This window comes from Bos grunniens, chromosome 8, assembly GCF_055505025.1.
Source record: "Bos grunniens cultivar Pamir isolate PY7600 chromosome 8, Bosgru_T2T1.0, whole genome shotgun sequence".
Lineage (NCBI taxonomy): Eukaryota > Metazoa > Chordata > Mammalia > Artiodactyla > Bovidae > Bos > Bos grunniens.
In genome coordinates this window covers 81,512,798-81,529,992 of record NC_141172.1, presented here as the reverse complement: position 1 = coordinate 81,529,992, position 17,195 = coordinate 81,512,798, and the positions used below count along the sequence as shown (strand labels likewise).

The 17,195-nt window shown below is 38.5% G+C and overlaps 1 protein-coding gene across 39 annotated transcripts in view; it reads left to right on the top strand.

Annotated features, from left to right (window-relative positions):
• Nucleotides 1-17,195, top strand: part of FANCC (FA complementation group C) — a 348,443-nt gene that overhangs the window by 117,723 nt on the left and 213,525 nt on the right. For 12 of the 39 annotated variants that reach the window (XR_015170187.1, XM_086416977.1, XM_086416974.1 and 9 more), the window contains 4 exons: nt 4,760-4,840; nt 5,395-5,603; nt 6,576-6,634; nt 14,554-14,767. Coding sequence is in view for 31 of the 39 variants with exons in the window: in XM_086416977.1 (XP_086273103.1) it covers nt 14,603-14,767 (165 nt within the window). In the remaining 8 variants the exon portion in view is untranslated. Of the gene's footprint in view, nt 1-4,759; nt 4,841-5,394; nt 5,604-6,575; nt 6,635-14,524; nt 14,768-17,195 lie in introns of all 39 variants that reach the window. The other 27 variants (XM_086416983.1, XM_086416982.1, XM_086416975.1 and 24 more) reach the window with 7 other exon arrangements.

Here is a 17,195-nt window from a genome sequence, read left to right as displayed (position 1 = left end):
ATTTACACTGGGGGCAATATCAAGGATTTGATATCAATCAAAAGTGTAGTTTTCAGTTCTCTAATTAGTGTGTATATTCAGTTTAGTTCAGTTCAGTTGCTCAGTCTTGTCCGACTCTGCGATCCCATGGACGGCAGCACCCCAGGCTTCCCTGTCCATCAACAACTCACGGAGCTTGCTCAAACTCACGTTCATTGAGTCAGTTTACCATCCAGCCATCTCATCCTCTGTCATCCCCTTCTCCTCCTGCTTTCAATCATTCCCAGCATCAGGGTCTTTTCCAATGAGTCAGTTATTTGCATCAGGTGGCCCAAGTATTGGAGTTTCAATTTCAGCATCAGTCCTTCCAATGAATATTCAGGACTGATTTCCTTTAGGATGGACTGAATGGATCTCCTTGCAGTCCAAGGGACTCTCAAGAGGCTTCCCCAACACCACAGTTCAAAAGCATCAATTCTTTGGTACTCAACTTTCTTTATAGTCCAACTCTCACATCCATACATGACTACTGGAAAAACCATAGCTTTAACTAGATGGACCTTTGTTGGCAAAGTAATGTCTCTGCTTTTTAATATGCTATGTAGATTGGTTATAGATTTTCTTCTAAGGAGCAAGTGTCTTTTAATTTCATGGCTGCAATCACCATCTGCAGTGATTTTGGAGCCCCCAAAATAAAGGAGCAGTGACCCAACAAGAGACTGACCCAGACTTGCCCATGAGTGCCCAGGAGTCTCCAGCAGAGGCATGGGTTGGTGGTGGTTTGCTGCAGTGTTGGGGGCACTGAGTGTAGCAGTGTGTGAAACCTTTTGAAGGAGGTCTCCAATATCTTCATTACCTCCACTATAGTTTGGCCTCAGATCAAACAATTCGGAGGGAACATACTCCCGCCCATCAACTAAAATTGGATTAAAGATTTACTGAGAATACAAGAATCCCTTAGAAGAAATGGAGTAGCCATCAAAGTCAACAAGAGTCTGAAACGCAGTACTTGGATGCAGTCTCAAAAAAGACAGAGTGATCTCTGTTTGTTTTCAAGGCAAACCATTCAGTATCACAGTATTCCGAGTCTATGCCCCAACCAGTAATGCTGAAGAAGCTGAACGGTTCTATGAAGACCTACAAGACCTTCTAGAACTAACACGCAAAAAAGATGTCATTTTCATTATAGGGGACTGGAATATAAAAATAGGAAGTCAAGAGATACCTGAAGTAACAGACAAATTTGTCCTTGGAGTACAAAACGAAGCAAGTCAAAGGCTAATAGAGTTTTGCCAAAAGAACACACTGGTCATAGCACATGCCCTCTTCCAACTTCACGAGAAGACTCTACACATGGAGGTCACCAGATGGTCAATACTGAAATCAGATTGATTATGTTCTTTGCAGCCAAAGATGGAGAACCTCTATACAGTCTGCAAAAACCAGACTGGGGCTGACTGTGGCTCAGGTCATGAACTCCTTAGTGCAAAATTCAGACTTAAAGAAAGTAAGGAAAACCACTAGACCATTCAGGTATGACCTAAATCAAATCCCTTACGACCATACAGTGGAAGTGACAAATAGATTCAAGGGATTAGATCTGACAGACAGAGTGCCTGAAGAGCTATGGACGTAGGTTTGTGACTTTGTACAGGAGGCAGTGATCAACACCATCCCCCCAAAAAAGAAATGCAAAAAGGCAAAATGATTCTCTGAGGAGACCTTACAAATAGCTGAGAAAAGAAGAGAAGCTAAAGGCAAAGGAGAAAAGGAAAGATATACCCATTTGAATGCAGAGTTCCAGAAAATAGCAAGGAGAGATAAGAAAGCCTTCTTCAGTGATCAATGCAAAGAAATAGAAGAAAACAATAGAAAGGGAAAGACTAGAGATAGATCTCTTTAAGAAAATCAGAGATACCAAGGGAACTTTTCATAAAAAGATGGGCAGAATAAAGGGCAGAAATGGTATGGACCTAACCGAATCAGAAGAGATTAAGAAGAGGTGGCAAGAATACACAGAACTATACAAAAAAGGTCTTCATGACCCAGATAATTACCACGGTGTGATCACTCATCTTGGAATGCAAAATCAAGTGGGCCTTAGGAAACATCACTACAAACAAAGCTAGTGGAGGTGATGGAATTCCAGTTGAGCTGTTTGAAATCCTAAAAGATAATGCTATTAAAGTGCTACACTCAATATGTCAGCAAATTTGGTAAATTCAGCAGTGGCCACAAGACTGGAACAGGTCAGTTTTCATTCCAATCCCAAAGGCAATGCCAAAGAATGTTCAAACTACCACACAATTGTACTCATTTTTCATGCTAGTAAAGTAATGCTCAAAATTCTCCAAGCCAGGCTTCAACAGTACATGAACAGTACTTCCACATGTTCAAGCTGGATTTAGAAAAGGCAGAGGAACCAGAGATCAACTTGCCAGTGTCCACTGGATCATAGAAAAAGCAAGAGAATACCAGAAAAACATCTACTTCTGCTTTATTGACTGTGCCAAAGCCTTTGATTGTGTGGATCACAACAATCTGGAAAATTCTTCAAGAGATGGGAATACCAGACCACCTGACCTGCCTCCTGAGAAATCTGTATGCAGGTCAAGAAGCAACAGTTAGAACTGAACATGAACATCAGACTGGTTCCAAACCGGGAAAGGACTACGTCAAGGCTATATATTGTCACCCTGCTTATTTACTTTATATGCAGAGTACATCATGAGAAACGCTGGGCTAGATGAAGCACAAGTTGGAATCAAGATTGCCAGGAGAAATATCAGTAACCTCAGATATGAAGATGACACCACCCTTATGGCAGCAAGTGAAGAAGAACTAAAGAGCCTCTTGATGAAAGTGAAAGAGGAGAGTGAAAAAGTTGGCTTAAAGCTCAACAGTCAGAAAACGAAGATCATGGCATCCTGTTCCATCACTTCATGGCTAATAGATGGGGAAACAATGAAATCAGTCAGAGACTTTATTTTTTGGGGCTCCAATATCACTGCAGATGGTGACTGCAGCTATGAAATTAACAAGATGCTTGTTCCTTGGAAGAAAATCTGTGACCAACCTACATAGCATATTAAAAAGCAGAGACATTGCTCTGTTATAAAGGTCTGTCTAGTCAAAGCTATGGTTTTTCCAGTAGTCATGTATGGGTGTGAGAGTTGGACTATAAAGAAAGCTGAGCACTGAAAAATTATGCTTTTGAACTGTGGTGTTGGGGAACACTCTTGAGAGTCCCTTGGACTGCAAGGAGATCAAACCAGTCAATCCTAAAAGAAATCAGTCCTGAATATTCATTGGAAGGACTGATGCTGAAGCTGAAACTCCAATACTTTGGCCACTGGATGCGAAGAACTGACTCATTGGAAAAGACCCTGATGCTGGGAAAGATTGAAGGCAGGAGTAGAGGACAACAGAGGATGAGATGGTTGGATGGTATCACTGATTCGATGACATGAGTTTGAGTAAGTTCCCTGATTTGGTGATGGACAGGGAAGCCTGGCGTGCTGCAAGTCCATGGGGTCTCAAAGAGTCGGACATGACTGAGTGACTGAAGTGAACTGAGAATGGCCTTGCCCATCAGAACAAGATCCAGTTTCCCCCTCTCCCATCAGAAAGCTTCCATGAGTCTCTTATCCTTTTTCATCAGAAGGCAGATGGAATGAAAACCACAATCACAGAAAATTAACCAAACTGATCACATGGACCACAGCCTTATCTAACTCAGTGAAACTATGAGCCGTGCCGTGTAGGGCAACCCAAGACGAACGGGTCATGTGGAGAGTTCTGATGAAACATGGTCCACTGGAGAAGGGAATGGCAAACCACTTCAGTGTTTTTGCCTTGAGAACCCCATGAACAGTGTGTAGATTAACTGGGATTTAAAAAAAAACAAACAGTGCATTTGTGAAAAAAAAGTTGAAATCTCCCTGAATCTGAAGAGCCATCCCTATTTTACAAGGCATTTCTTTCTTTTTGAGATGCCTTAACCCTGCCTGATGTATGAACACAGATCACCTCATGCTCTCACCAGTTATTCTCTTCTGTGTGGTAGATTGGATGTCTTTTCCTTCTTGTGGCAGTAGCCCTTACAGGGCAAAGCAGTAGCCATATAATATAGCTAAGGGACTGGATATGGAGGGAGAAGCCTTGGATTTTCTCTTCTTCAGAGCCAAGACTGGGAAGACGGAAACATTATATGAGGACAGGCATGAGAAAGACAAAGAAAGCACTGGAAATATATCCCTGGCCACTTCTGGTGGTTTTTAATTTTTCTAGAGAACTTAGCTGAAAATAGAAAATGCAGACTATTTCAACAATTTAAAACCTTTTATTGTGCTCATTTGGTAAGTTATGTCTTGATGGCTGCAGTCCATGAGGTCGCTAAGAGTTGGACACGACTGAATGACTTCACTTTCACTTTTCACTTTCATGCATTGGAGAAGGAAATGGCAACCCACTCCAGTGTTCTTGCCTGGAGAATCCCAGGGACGGGGGAGCCTGGTGGGCTGCCATCTGTGGGGTCGCACAGAGTCAGACATGACTGAAGCGACTTAGCAGCAGCAGCAGCAGCAGCAGCATTTATGAACTGTACATTTTCTTTTTTTCCTTACCTTTGGGGCGATGTCTGTACAGTAAATATGTAGCTGGAAGTTAAAAAAATTTTTTCCTGTTATTGTGGAAGGTAATACATACAGAAAAGTGCATAAGCATAATTTATACTTTAATAAATTAGTAAAACATTAATACCTATGTTACTTTCATCTAGGTCAATAGATAGACGATTGCCAGCATCCCGGAAACCATTCACATGTACCCTCCCAAAAGGACTGCTTTCTTTCCTCTAAAGGTAGCAGATTTCATGGCTTTTTTAGGGTAATTGCTACAGTTTAGTTTTGCCTGTTTTTGAATTATATACAATTATATAAATGAATCATATCTTATGGATAGCTTATTTTTCTCAACCTTATGATTGTCAGATCATCTCTATGCCTATAGTAGTAGTTCCTATATTTTCATTGCTCCATAGTATTCCCTTTATGAATATTTTGTTTATTCTACTCTTGATCGGCACACGGATTGTTTTCAAATTGGGCCTGTGACGAATAATACTTCTTTGAGCATTCTGGTAGTGTACATAAACACTTAAGTTCATAGGGTGCTTTGAGGGAAGATGTGTACTTTGTAGATCGTTGTCTGATCATTCCACAGTTTACTGTGAGATGTGTGGAAGTTTCTTGCTATGAGTCTCTGAAATTGCATGGGTCAAAAATTGAAAAAATAAAGGTTAGACTGTGTGGTTGAGGTATTGCTGGGGACGCTGAGCTTGAGGATAGTCTCTAGAGTTTTCTTTGAAAGCACATTTAGAAATGTTTTTTATTGATGCCGATTAAACTCATACAGGTAACAGGCAAATCTATGCTGTTCATTCTGATTTGGTAACTAAATGAACCAAAGTACCGTTTGAAAGGAGGAAAGGAAAGAAAGAGAAGCAGGAGAAAGTGGAGGGGGAAGAAGAGAAGGAGGAAGATAAAGGGAAAAAGAAAAAGAGGGACCAGAGGTGCGAGACGGGACTCATGATCCTGATCGACGTTAGAGCCTGAATCCCTCATGTGAGTATCAGAAGTAGAAGACAAACTCTTAGGGTTTTGGGGTCAATCTAGACAAATTAATTCAAATGATAATATAAAATAAAGACTAGTTAATGAATCTTTCTTTAAAAAAAATTTCCTGCTGTGATTGCAGTATTTTCCTCGTAGTTATGTTATTTCTGTGTTATATTTTAAACTTTGCATTTTGTTTTACATTTCTATGTTATTAGGTGCATGCAGATTTAGAACTCTCACATATTCCTGGTTAATTCAACATTTTGTCATTACGAAGTGATCCTTTTTACCTCTAGTAAGCTTTTTGCCCCCAGAGTGTGTTTAAATAGAAACTGTTTGATTTTTTTGGTTAAGTTAGCATGGTATTTTCCTCCTATTCTTTTAACCTCTCTATAATCCCAGTACCCTTATGTTTTAGATATGTCTTTTATAACAGCATATAGCTTTTTAAAAATTTTCTAAACTGATAATATTTGGCTTTTGCTTGTAGAATTTAATCCATTTGTGTATTATGTAATTACTGATATATTTGAGTTTAAAGTCAACCATTCTTATTGTGTATTTTTTTATTTGTTTTGCCTATTTTGTATTCCTTTTCTGTCCAGTCTTGCCCTCTTAGGAATTAAGTGTTTTTTACTATAAATTTTTCTCCTCTGATAACTTGGAAATTATATACTACCTTTTATTCTCTCATTAGTGGCTAGCATAGAAATTATGATATGCATTTTTGAATTATTAAAGTCAAACGTTAACACTTTTTTCCTCATTTTCCTGGATAATGCAAGGAATTTAGAACTCTATAAGTCTGTCCTTCTCCTAGAGTACGTACTATTGTTTGGTATATTTTAAATTTAAATTATATATTATATATATATATAAAACTAATGATACTGTTCTTATTTTATACTCTAAGTACTAATTTTAAATTTCCCATGATACACTATTTTTTATGGTTTCCATTTCTTCTAACATCTCTAGACTTCCACCTGGGGTCATTTCCATCTGCCTGAAGAGCATCGTCTAGAGCAGATTTACTGGTGAGAAATTCTTTCAATGTGTCTGAAAGTCTTTCTTTTACCTTTTTATTCCTAAAGAATCTTTTCGCTGGATGTAGTATTCTCAGTTGGTCCTTTCTTCCTTTCATTGCATTGAATATATGCTTTCTAGCTTTTTCTTACTGTATTTCTATGTATCTTATCCATTCTTCTGTAATTTCACATTGTTTTTACTTTCTGTGTTGAATTCTGGTTAGTTTCTTCTAATACATCTTCCAAGTCCATCAAATCCCTTTGCAGCTGGGTCTAATTAACTGTCAGACCCTTTTGTTGAATTCTTCATTTCAGGTTTTTTTTTTTTTTTTTTTAGTTCTAGAATTCTGCTGTATTGTTTCTTCATCTGCAGGGTCATTTTTTATAATTTTTAGTTTCTTGATGAAATTTTTTATCTTCACAAGGGACCCTCTTAGTTACTTTATATATTTTTTTTAATTTATTTATTACCAGATAATTGTTTTACAGAATTTTGTTGCTTTCTGTCAAACCTCACCATGAATCAGCCATAGATATACATATATCCCTTCCCTTTTGTACCTCCCTCCCATCTCCCTCCCCATCCCTCTAGGTTGATACAGAGCCCCTGTTTGAGTTTCCTGAGACATACAGCAAATTCCCATTGGCTATCTATTTCACATATGGTAATATAAGTTTCCATGTTACTCTTCTCCGTACATCTCATCCTCTCCTCCCCTCTCCCCATGTCCATATTTCTGTGTCTGTTTCTCCATTTTTGTCTAGTTTTTAAACTATCTTGAGTCCCTCTCTGTTTCATTTTGTGTTTGTTTTTGTTCATTGTTTTGGGGCTTTTATGTTTTTTTTTCCTTTCTGTATGTTTGTCTTTAATTATGCAATTTTTGTTGGATTTGAAAAATTTAACTTTAGAAATAATTAGAAAACTACGATGATATTACTTTTTTTCAGAGAGGGAGTTGTTTGCATCTTCCAGGTGGCTAGCAGCATTAGTAACCTGGGACCACTTTAATTAAGTTTTGGTTTCATAGCCGGGCTATAGTCTCCATGTTGACGAGTTCATTTCTGGGCTACCCATGGTCTCAGGGTGCATCTCTGTGGGTGCAGTCCTCAGTGTGAGGTGGTTTACCAGGACCTCACTTTGACAGGCTTGGCCTGCTACTTTTACTCTCTAGTAAAGTTGTCAAAAGAGCTGCTTTGCCATTTAACCACCTCTGCAGGATTGGAAAAGTCTCCTTTGGCCTGTGCAACCTTATGTGCCAAGATCTTTCTCTGAAAATTTCACACTCTCTTGCTGTTTGATGATTTTTGAATTATGTTTTTATGTTTCACATAGCCTTATAGAATAACTTTCAGCAGGAAGGTTGGTCTTAACTCTGTAGTCTGAAATAGAACTGAAATTGGGTACAATTTTAACTAAGTATGTTTACATTAAATATAGTCTGTATCATACTTTTGTCTGCCTCACCTATCCTGGTTAATCAAGAGAATGTGTTATAGATTTTACCTCCAGCCATTTTAGAGTGGCTAAAATAGCCTGATAAAACGTATTTGGAAGATATTGGAGAACTGTGAATGTACTCACAACTCAAGGGTTTAAGATCTTGGGATGAAGGCAAGTCCTAAGTTCTGAGCAGACATTTTACTGCAGTTTTTCAACCTCAGGGCCTTGCCATTCCTTGAGAAGCTAGAACCTAGAAGAGGGCCTGTGCCACTAAAAGTGAGAAAAGTTAGCAGTATTTTTGTCAGTTTCACAGGATTGTGGAGGCATACATTGGAGTTGCAAGGGAAATTTTGTTAATCTGACTACCTAAAAATATAAAGCTTCTAAACATCAAGAAATATAAACACAGGAGAATGGATAAAGTTAGAAAAATCAGTATTTATCATCCTCTAATAGACCTAAAATGTCATCAGTGGATTCTAAAGCCATTAGCGAAAAAGTGGTGGTGAACTTTATAATGGATGGATTTGGTTGATAATACCTGAAACCACTCATCAGTTTCAACATTATGATATGTGGGACTACCAAATTATGTATACCTTCTCATTTAATTTGAAGAACACAAATCCACAAGTGAAATATTCTTGCAAAGGAATTGACTCTGAATCTAATGAACCCTCTAGATCTAGCTGTCAGTTTATGAACAATAAAGAAGAGAACAAAACACATCACACAATACCACAAGAATGCTAAATGTACAAGTATGAGAAATTCTGTAGGTCATATGTGTTGGTTTCTCCAGGGGTTAAATGAAAAGGTTAAAACAAATAAAAGTGGGATACTTGTTACAGGTTAGAGATTTACATTGTTTTGTTACAGCTTAAAGGAAAGATATCAGTATGGACTGCATGCAATGTGTTGATGTTGTTTGGATTGTAATATAAACAATCCAAATATAAAGGGAATTTTTTAAGAAATCTGAACATAGAAGGGCTGTTAGATATTATTAGTGGCTTTATTGGGTATGAAAGAGGTGTAGTTAAGTTTCTTTTTTTAAAAGTCTTTTAAAAAAAGATATAAATAAAGGTATTTTGAGTAAAGTGATATGGTATCTGTGCTTTGCTTTAAAAATGGAAAATCTCGATAATTGTTTGAACTGGTTAAAGGGTAAATAGGGTACATTTGGCTGTTTTCTCTACCATTTTTTTGTATACTAAAACATACTTATTGAACAGTTATCAAAAAAAAGAGAAGAATAAACATCATAAACAGAATTTCGCTTGTGCCCCATAATTTGTGTTTTAAGTGAGATCATTATAAATTACTCTCCTTATTGAGTGAAAGTATATGGTTTATGTCGGATCAAAAGTGCATAAACTTGTTTTATCTGTATAGTGTATTTCCCAGTTGTTAGTTGTATCTGTTAGACCCATATAACTCTTCCAGTTCTGAGGAGGCAAACCTTAGTCTCATTAAAACCATGCAGAAGAGAAGGGAAGTTCTTCAGAGCAAAAGTGAGGTGCATATGTAGTTATCCCTCTATATCTGCAAGGTGTTTATTCCAGGACCTTCACAGATGCCAAAATCCACAAATGCTTAATTCCCTTATATAAAGTGGCATAATACTTGTATATAACCTATACACATTCTTCATATACTTTAAATCATTTCTAGATTTCTTAAAATACAATGTAAATGCTATATAAATAGTTGTAAATATAAGATAAAAGTTATGTATATAGTAGTGGGTGCATGGTAAATTCAAGTTTTGTTTTTTGGAAACTTCTGTAATTAAAAATTTTTTCTATCCATATAGATGCAGAACCTGCAGATAAGGAGGGCTGACCATACATTAAAAGAACAGGATAGGGTGTTGGGGGGCAGAAACAACAGATATATCCACTGTCTCATGCTGGTTACTCAGGACATTTGAACCTATTGCTTTCCATACACAGAATTTTTAAAACAGTTTCCACTAACATAATTTAGCTCTCTCTTCCTTCCGAAAAGGGAGATAATTCAAAGTAATGCCTGGTTAATGCATTTAGCTTCAAGTCCAAGAGTTCTGGATAATGTCAGTTCCTCTTCCCATCTTTGTTATTTTCTGTAAATTATAGATTTTTAGCAAATCTATCCACTTATAATATACTTTATATATGCAGTAGTAGAAGGGGAAATAAAAGAGAAGGGAATCTTTAAAAGTTATATGACATAGCAAGCAAGACATATACAGATAGCATCCAGAAACCTCATTCATGCATTTTGACCAAGCAGGCGTAATTTGCACATGATGACAGAGTGCTGCTGGGCACACCCAGCTTTGTGGCTTGGAGATCAGTCCAGTCACTGAGGGCTGTTATAAGCTTTTTCCAGAATCCAGATCTTCCACACAGGTTTTCAAGAGCATAGGGTGTCGTAGCTGACCAGAGCTGGGTCATAGCTGAGTGGCAGAGCAGTTCAGTATGGACAGATAAGCTGTGCAGTGATTGTTGCTCTGGGCTTTACCCATATGTTCTCTTTCTCTGGCAAATGGATGAGCCAATGAGTGGTCTGAAACCCATGTAGTACATGTTACCTTCAGAATCCCAGAGGTATCAGCCAAGCATTTTGCCTCTTCGTGGGTGTGAGGTAGGTATAGCAGTTATCATTCACCTTATTTTTGTTTGTTTATTATTTTGAGTCAGTAACTAGTACACATGGCATTAAATTGAAAAAGTGCAAAAAAGTGTACAGTAAAATTACAGAAAAGATTTCCTTTCCTGCACTTACCTTCCAGCCACCTCGGCCTCCACAATGGAGGCAACCTCTGGTACTGGATTCTTGTGTATCTTCATTTTAAAGGACACATTGTCATCTGACACAGATCATTGGATTATAAGAAACTTCTGGAGTGGCAGACCCTGTATGTTCATGTAATTTGTATCCCACCATATGGAATACAGACAAAGCACCTGTATCTTCATACTCTCCAGGTTCTGTCAGCCTGGTATCTTCACTGTGGTAGACCAGTGTAATGTGCTGTATCTGGAGTTGATATCTCTGAGGCAGGTAAAAGGCAACTGCTTTCTCATATCCTCAGTTTATCCCCATGGAGAAATGGAGGTAACCCGTTCATAACTGAATTCTAGGTGCCAAGGGTATTAATTTGCCCCAGTCAGGACTCACATCCAAAAGTGCACCTTGAGTTGGAGTGACCACTCGATTATGACAGTGTGATATTGCTGACTAAGACCCATTGGCCCCTCATCTGGGAAGTGGGGTTCTCTGCAAATCATCAGATGTTTGACTGTTTTGATAGTCCAGTGCTTTCACTTAGCCATTCCTACTAGAATATCTTAATGATTCAGGGCCCTTGTGTGAAGGTGATGCCTCATTGATCTGTATTACCCTCTTCCATGGACTTCTGGTTTCCAGTTCCATAATAGGAACAGGAGTTTCGCTGCCATTTTACCTGATTGGCCTAGGAGCCGTTCTAAATTCCCCTCCTTTCTGCAAAGATGTGTTGTCTGTAGCCCACTATCTGGTATCAGTTTGTATCAGATATTATATAACATCAGAGATATCAGTTTGTGTTCTTGTGTTAAAAATCACAGAAACCAACAGTCATTAATTTAAGCAAAACTATTATTATTGGAAGGCTCCTGGGTAACTGACCGAATCAAAGAGAATGCTGCAAACTCATAGTTTGTTAAGGACATGCATAGAGATCTAGATCAAGAGACTCTTTGGATGGCTTAATTCCACCCTTATCACAAGCTACTGAAGATTCAGATTCCCAGCAGAGTGTCTGCTTTGTTAAATTTGAATCATCCTCTCACTCCTTGGCTTGATGACATAGGTACCATAAAATGATTAAAGGATCTGCCAAGACTTGGGGAATGTAAGAGAGATACTTTCCTAAAGGAAGAGTAAGATGTTGTAACTAAAAATGGAGGAGGAATGGTAAACAGACAAAACCAACAGATGTCCTTTCCAGAATGTTCAGATTAGGTCAGCATTTCTCAGTTGGGGCCTCACTGGCCTTTGGGGGAAGACCATTTTCCTTTTTGAGCTGTTGTTCCAATGCATTGCAGCGTGTTCCGTGTCCTTGACTCTGGGATACGAAATGTCAGGACCACCCTTACTGTTCCCATCACAGCCAGAGCACCACCCATTTCACAGTCGCTACCATCAGGCTGCTCCCACTGCCACCCTCCCCAGATAGGCTGTGAAATAGAGCATCCAGGACCACTACACTGCATGATCTCTAACGCATTTTGTTATAACATTTAGCTTAGAACTATACTTTGGAAAATATTCCCTCATTCAACAGTTACTATTGGCCATGGTAATGCTAAGTCACTTCAGTCGTGTCCGACTCTGTGCGACCCCATAGACGGCAGCCCACCAGGCTCCCCCGTCCCTGGGATTCTCCAGGCAAGAACACTGGAGTGGGTTGCCACTTCCTTCTCCAATGCATGAAAGTGAGAAGTAAAAGTTAAGTCACTCAGTCGTGCCCGACTCTTAGCGACCCCATGGACTGCAGCCTACCAGGCTCCTCTGTCCATGGGAGTTTCCAGGCAAGAGTACTGGAGTGGGGTGCCATTGCCTTCTCCGATAATTGGCCATGCATGGGCTAAATTCAAGGATGACAGAGGATGTATTTACCAGTAGAGGAGATAGTAAGTGAGTGAACAAATAAATGCCCAGAGTAATTAACTGATTTGCCAAGAGCTGTGGAGGAATCAGCAGAAAGACCTGGAAGCAGGGTTTCATATGTTGGTAAATAGATGCAAGGCCTTGACTGGACTGGTCAGCTGGCTAGAGGCAACATAGGAGGTGGGTGGGTATGCTGGAGCTCTGTTTATCAAGGTCTTATTAGAGACTCTGGTAAGGAGCTGGGATAATTTATGCAAGGAGTTGAGATTTCTTTCCAAGGAACGTATTGAAGAGATTTTTAGGCAAGAGTGGGTCTGATTTACATTTGGGAAAGTTGTTTTTGTTGACAGTGTAGAAAATGAATTGGAGAGGAACAGGTGGGACCAGATAGAAGACTCTAGGGAAGAAATAGACAGGAATGGGGTGGGATAGCAGCAGTGGAAATGGAAAGAAATGAATGAGGTCAAATGAAAGCATGAATATTTATTTTAGGAATAGAATGAACAGGTATTGGTGATGGCTTGGATGAAGATAATAGGAGAGAATAATCAGATGTCTGGATTTTTGACTATTAGGTGCCATTTGATAGTATGCATATATTCTCTATTATTAAACTTTTTAAGAAACTTTATGGTACTTTTCAAAACTAAATTTTTAGTACTATTTTAAAATTTTATCTTCCTGGTCTAGATTTTTTTCTTTTGCACTGTAGCCAAATTGTACGACCTTCTTATTTTGTTCTTACTTTCTTGTTTAGTAATGAAAATCTCCTTTGTTGATGTTTTTGGCATTTAATTGGGAGCATTTTATCTGTTAATTATTGCTTTTGAAGATTTAAACTCACTCACCCCTTGCAGAGTAGTCTTTTGATATTAGATGGCTGACTATCATCCCTGCCCCAGGAAAGTAGGAGTCTGTAAAAGCCTGCACCTGCTGAAGGCAGCCTTCCATTCTCTCCCCTGTATGCTTCCTAGGGCTGTGGGTGGCGAGGAGCTGGGGTGGTGGGGAGGCACCTGGAGTTTATTTACCCGACTCTGCCTGAGGCATATGCTCTCTGTGTATGTAACTCTATGATTCTTTTTAACATGTTCTTCAGATGTGTAGTCAGGTTTATGGGTTTTTATTTTCTGTCACTTAGGACAGATATACCTTCCCAATAATTAGAGTTTATCTTACTTTACCAAAATATGATTTCTTCTTGTGAATGGAGATGAAGCATACACAGCAGTCTTTAAATAAATTAAGCAGATTGTTCAAATCCATGCATGTGGAATGAATTATTTTACTTTTTTCTAAGAATTGAGAAACCAGGAAGAAAATTCATTAGACAGTAATGCCCAGAGATTTTTTTTTTTTACACCTAAATGAGAAGCCAGAAATGCATATAAAACATAAGAACTTCAAAAACATTTCTTAGACACAGACTATTATGAAACTTCCATGGATGTTTTTGATTTCCCATTACATTAAAATACTCAAATGAACTTCATATTCAGAACATTTAAAAATAGCTCAATCTTAAATAGAAGATATAAAGTATTATCAGCTGTGCTTTTTGTACATAATTAGTGATGTGCCTGTGGAGGTATAATGACTTTTAGTGTAATGATATTACTCATGATAGAAAGTTCAGGTGGTAAAAATTGGAGATACAGCTGGGTGACACATTTTAAAATAACTCAAAGATGACTTCACAGAAGGCATGCTGTTTTGATCCCTTGTAATCCTCCTTATAACCCACTGTCAGAACTCATCAGTGGTTGTGAAGACACTGAGAAAAGATTCTTTCTTAATGTTTTATTTCCCCCTCTTTCTTACAGTTTTGACATATGTTTACTGTTTTCTTCAGTGTGTAGCCAACCACCGTGAAGGCACAATACTTTGTCCCTTTTTCTGAGATGGCTGAAGACTCAGCAGGCCTTCCTTCTAATTATCAGTTTTGGATGCAGAAGCTTTCTGTCTGGACCCAGGCCTCCACTTTGGAAACCCAGCGAGACATCTGCCTTCACCTGCCACAGTTCCAGGAGTTCCTGAGGCGGATGTATGAAACCTTGAAAGAGATGGTGAGTAGTGGATCAAAATGAAGTAATAGTGTTATTCTGTGACATCAGGAACTCTTCACCAGACTTCATTAAGCCTGAATGCAGTCAGGGACTTGTGGTATTGACCTCACATACTGAAGAATTAGACAGACAAATTACCTGTAAGTAATGGAGACAGGAAGTGGTTTGCTAGTGTCTGATTTATTATGACTCCAGTCTTTTCCTTCTTGAAGAGTTATATTGTCACATGAGACTTCCTGACCAATCAAGTTGTTTTTAAATAAACAAGACTTTGACACTTGTTGTCAGGTCATAATTAGGGTTCTTTTAAAGGTCTTTGTATCTCTCAAATATTGAAGAGTTTGAAGAAATGCTTACTCTTTTCTCAACTCTGTTCTAAAATGGGCTCAACTAAGAGATGATAAAATTTAAGATCTCTTCTTTCAGGTATTTTAAGTGGACTTTTCTTGTGACTACTAAGATTATGAGTGTCTTCACTATTGTTATGTAAGTTATTGTGTTCAAAATTTGATGTATTTTTGTTTTGACATAAAATTTCTTAGTTTTATTGCAATAGGTATTTTTGTGAATTAGTGCATTTTCATATTATGAAAACATTATACTTATTTTCTAATTTCAAAATGAGAAGCAAAATTACCATTTAATATAGGTATTCTTGTGTTAAAATTTTCTTTCCTTAATCAAAGGAGCAAGTAGGAAATTTGAAGAATAATTCATAGTGATGATGTCAGTTCTCATATCTCTAGAAAGTAGAAATGTTGCAGTCTGTATGAACAACTAATGCTAACTTTTTTAACAAGACTTTTGTAACTTGACCTTAAAGTGATTCTGGAAAGTCCAGGGCTGACCCTAATGCTGAGACATATGTGAGGAATTTATTGCTTCAGCAGTAGGAAATGCGTATCATTTCAGCTTATGTGTACATTATCCCAATTTGGTCTTATTTCATTTTTTAACTTTCTTGAAAGGTAAAGAAGTAGGAAAAGGGGCATGTGTATGTTTGAACCTTAGGCTGTTTTCTATTTGATGTATATTTTTGTGTGTGTTAGGTTTTAGGTTGTTGTGGACAAGTATGAGGTCATTTAGCATATAGTAATCACAATAGTAATAAACAGAGATATATATCTGTATGTTTTGGCTGCTCTTATTTCTTTTTACAAGTTCCAGAGTTCTTGTCCTTCTAAACCTTACTTGAGATAGTGCTACTGGAGCTGACTCAGGAAGTTCTCTTATTATATTAGAACTAAAAAAAATGAGGGTGAAGATATGGTGTTATGTAGATATTCAGTTCAGTTCAGTTCAGTCGTTCAGTCGTGTCTGACTCTTTGCGACCCCATGAATCGCAGCAAGCCAGGCCTCCCTGTCCATCACCAGCTCCCGGAGTTCACTCAGACTCACGTCCATCGATTCAGTGATGCCATCCAGCCATCTCATCCTCTGTTGTCCTCCTTTCCTCCTGCCCCCAATACCTCCCAGCATCAGGGTCTTTTCCAGTGAGTCAACTCTTCGCATGAGGTAGCCAAAAGTACTGGAATTTCAGCTTTAGCATCATTCCTTCCAAAGAACACCCAGGACTGATCTCCTTTAGAATGGACTGGTTGGACCTCCTTGCCGTCCATGGGACTCTCAAGAGTCTTCTCCAACACCACGGTTCAAAAGCATCAATTCTTCAGTGCTCAGCTTTCTTTTTTTTTTTTTTTTTTTAATTTTATTTTATTTTTAAACTTTACATAATTGTATTAGTTTTGCCAAATATCAAAATGAATCCGCCACAGGCATACATGTGTTCCCCATCCTGAACCCTCCTCCCTCCTCCCTCCCCACACCATCCCTCTGGGTCGTCCCAGTGCACCAGCCCCAAGCATCCAGTATCGCGCGTCGAACCTGGACTGGCAACTCGTTTCTTACATGATATTCTACATGTTTCAATGTCACTCTCCCAAATCTTCCCACCCTCTCCCTCTCCCACAGAGTCCATAAGACTGTTCTATACATCAGTGTCTCTTTTGCTGTCTCGTACACCAGGTTATTGTTACCATCTTTCTAAATTCCATATATATGCGTTAGTATACTGTATTTCTGTTTTTCCTTCTGGCTTACTTCACTCTGTATAATAGGCTCCAGTTTCATCCACCTCATTAGAACTGATTCAAATGTATTCTTTTTAATGGCTGAGTAATACTCCATTGTGTATATGTACCACAGCTTTCTTATCCATTCATCTGCTGATGGACATCTAGGTTGCTTCCATGTCCTGGCTATTATAAACAGTGCTGCGATGAACATTGGGGTACATGTGTCTCTTTCCCTTCTGGTTTCCTCAGTGTGTATGCCCAGCAGTGGGATTGCTGGATCATAAGGCAGTTCTATTTCCAGTTTTTTAAGGAATCTCCACACTGTTCTCCATAGTGGCTGTACTAGTTTGCAT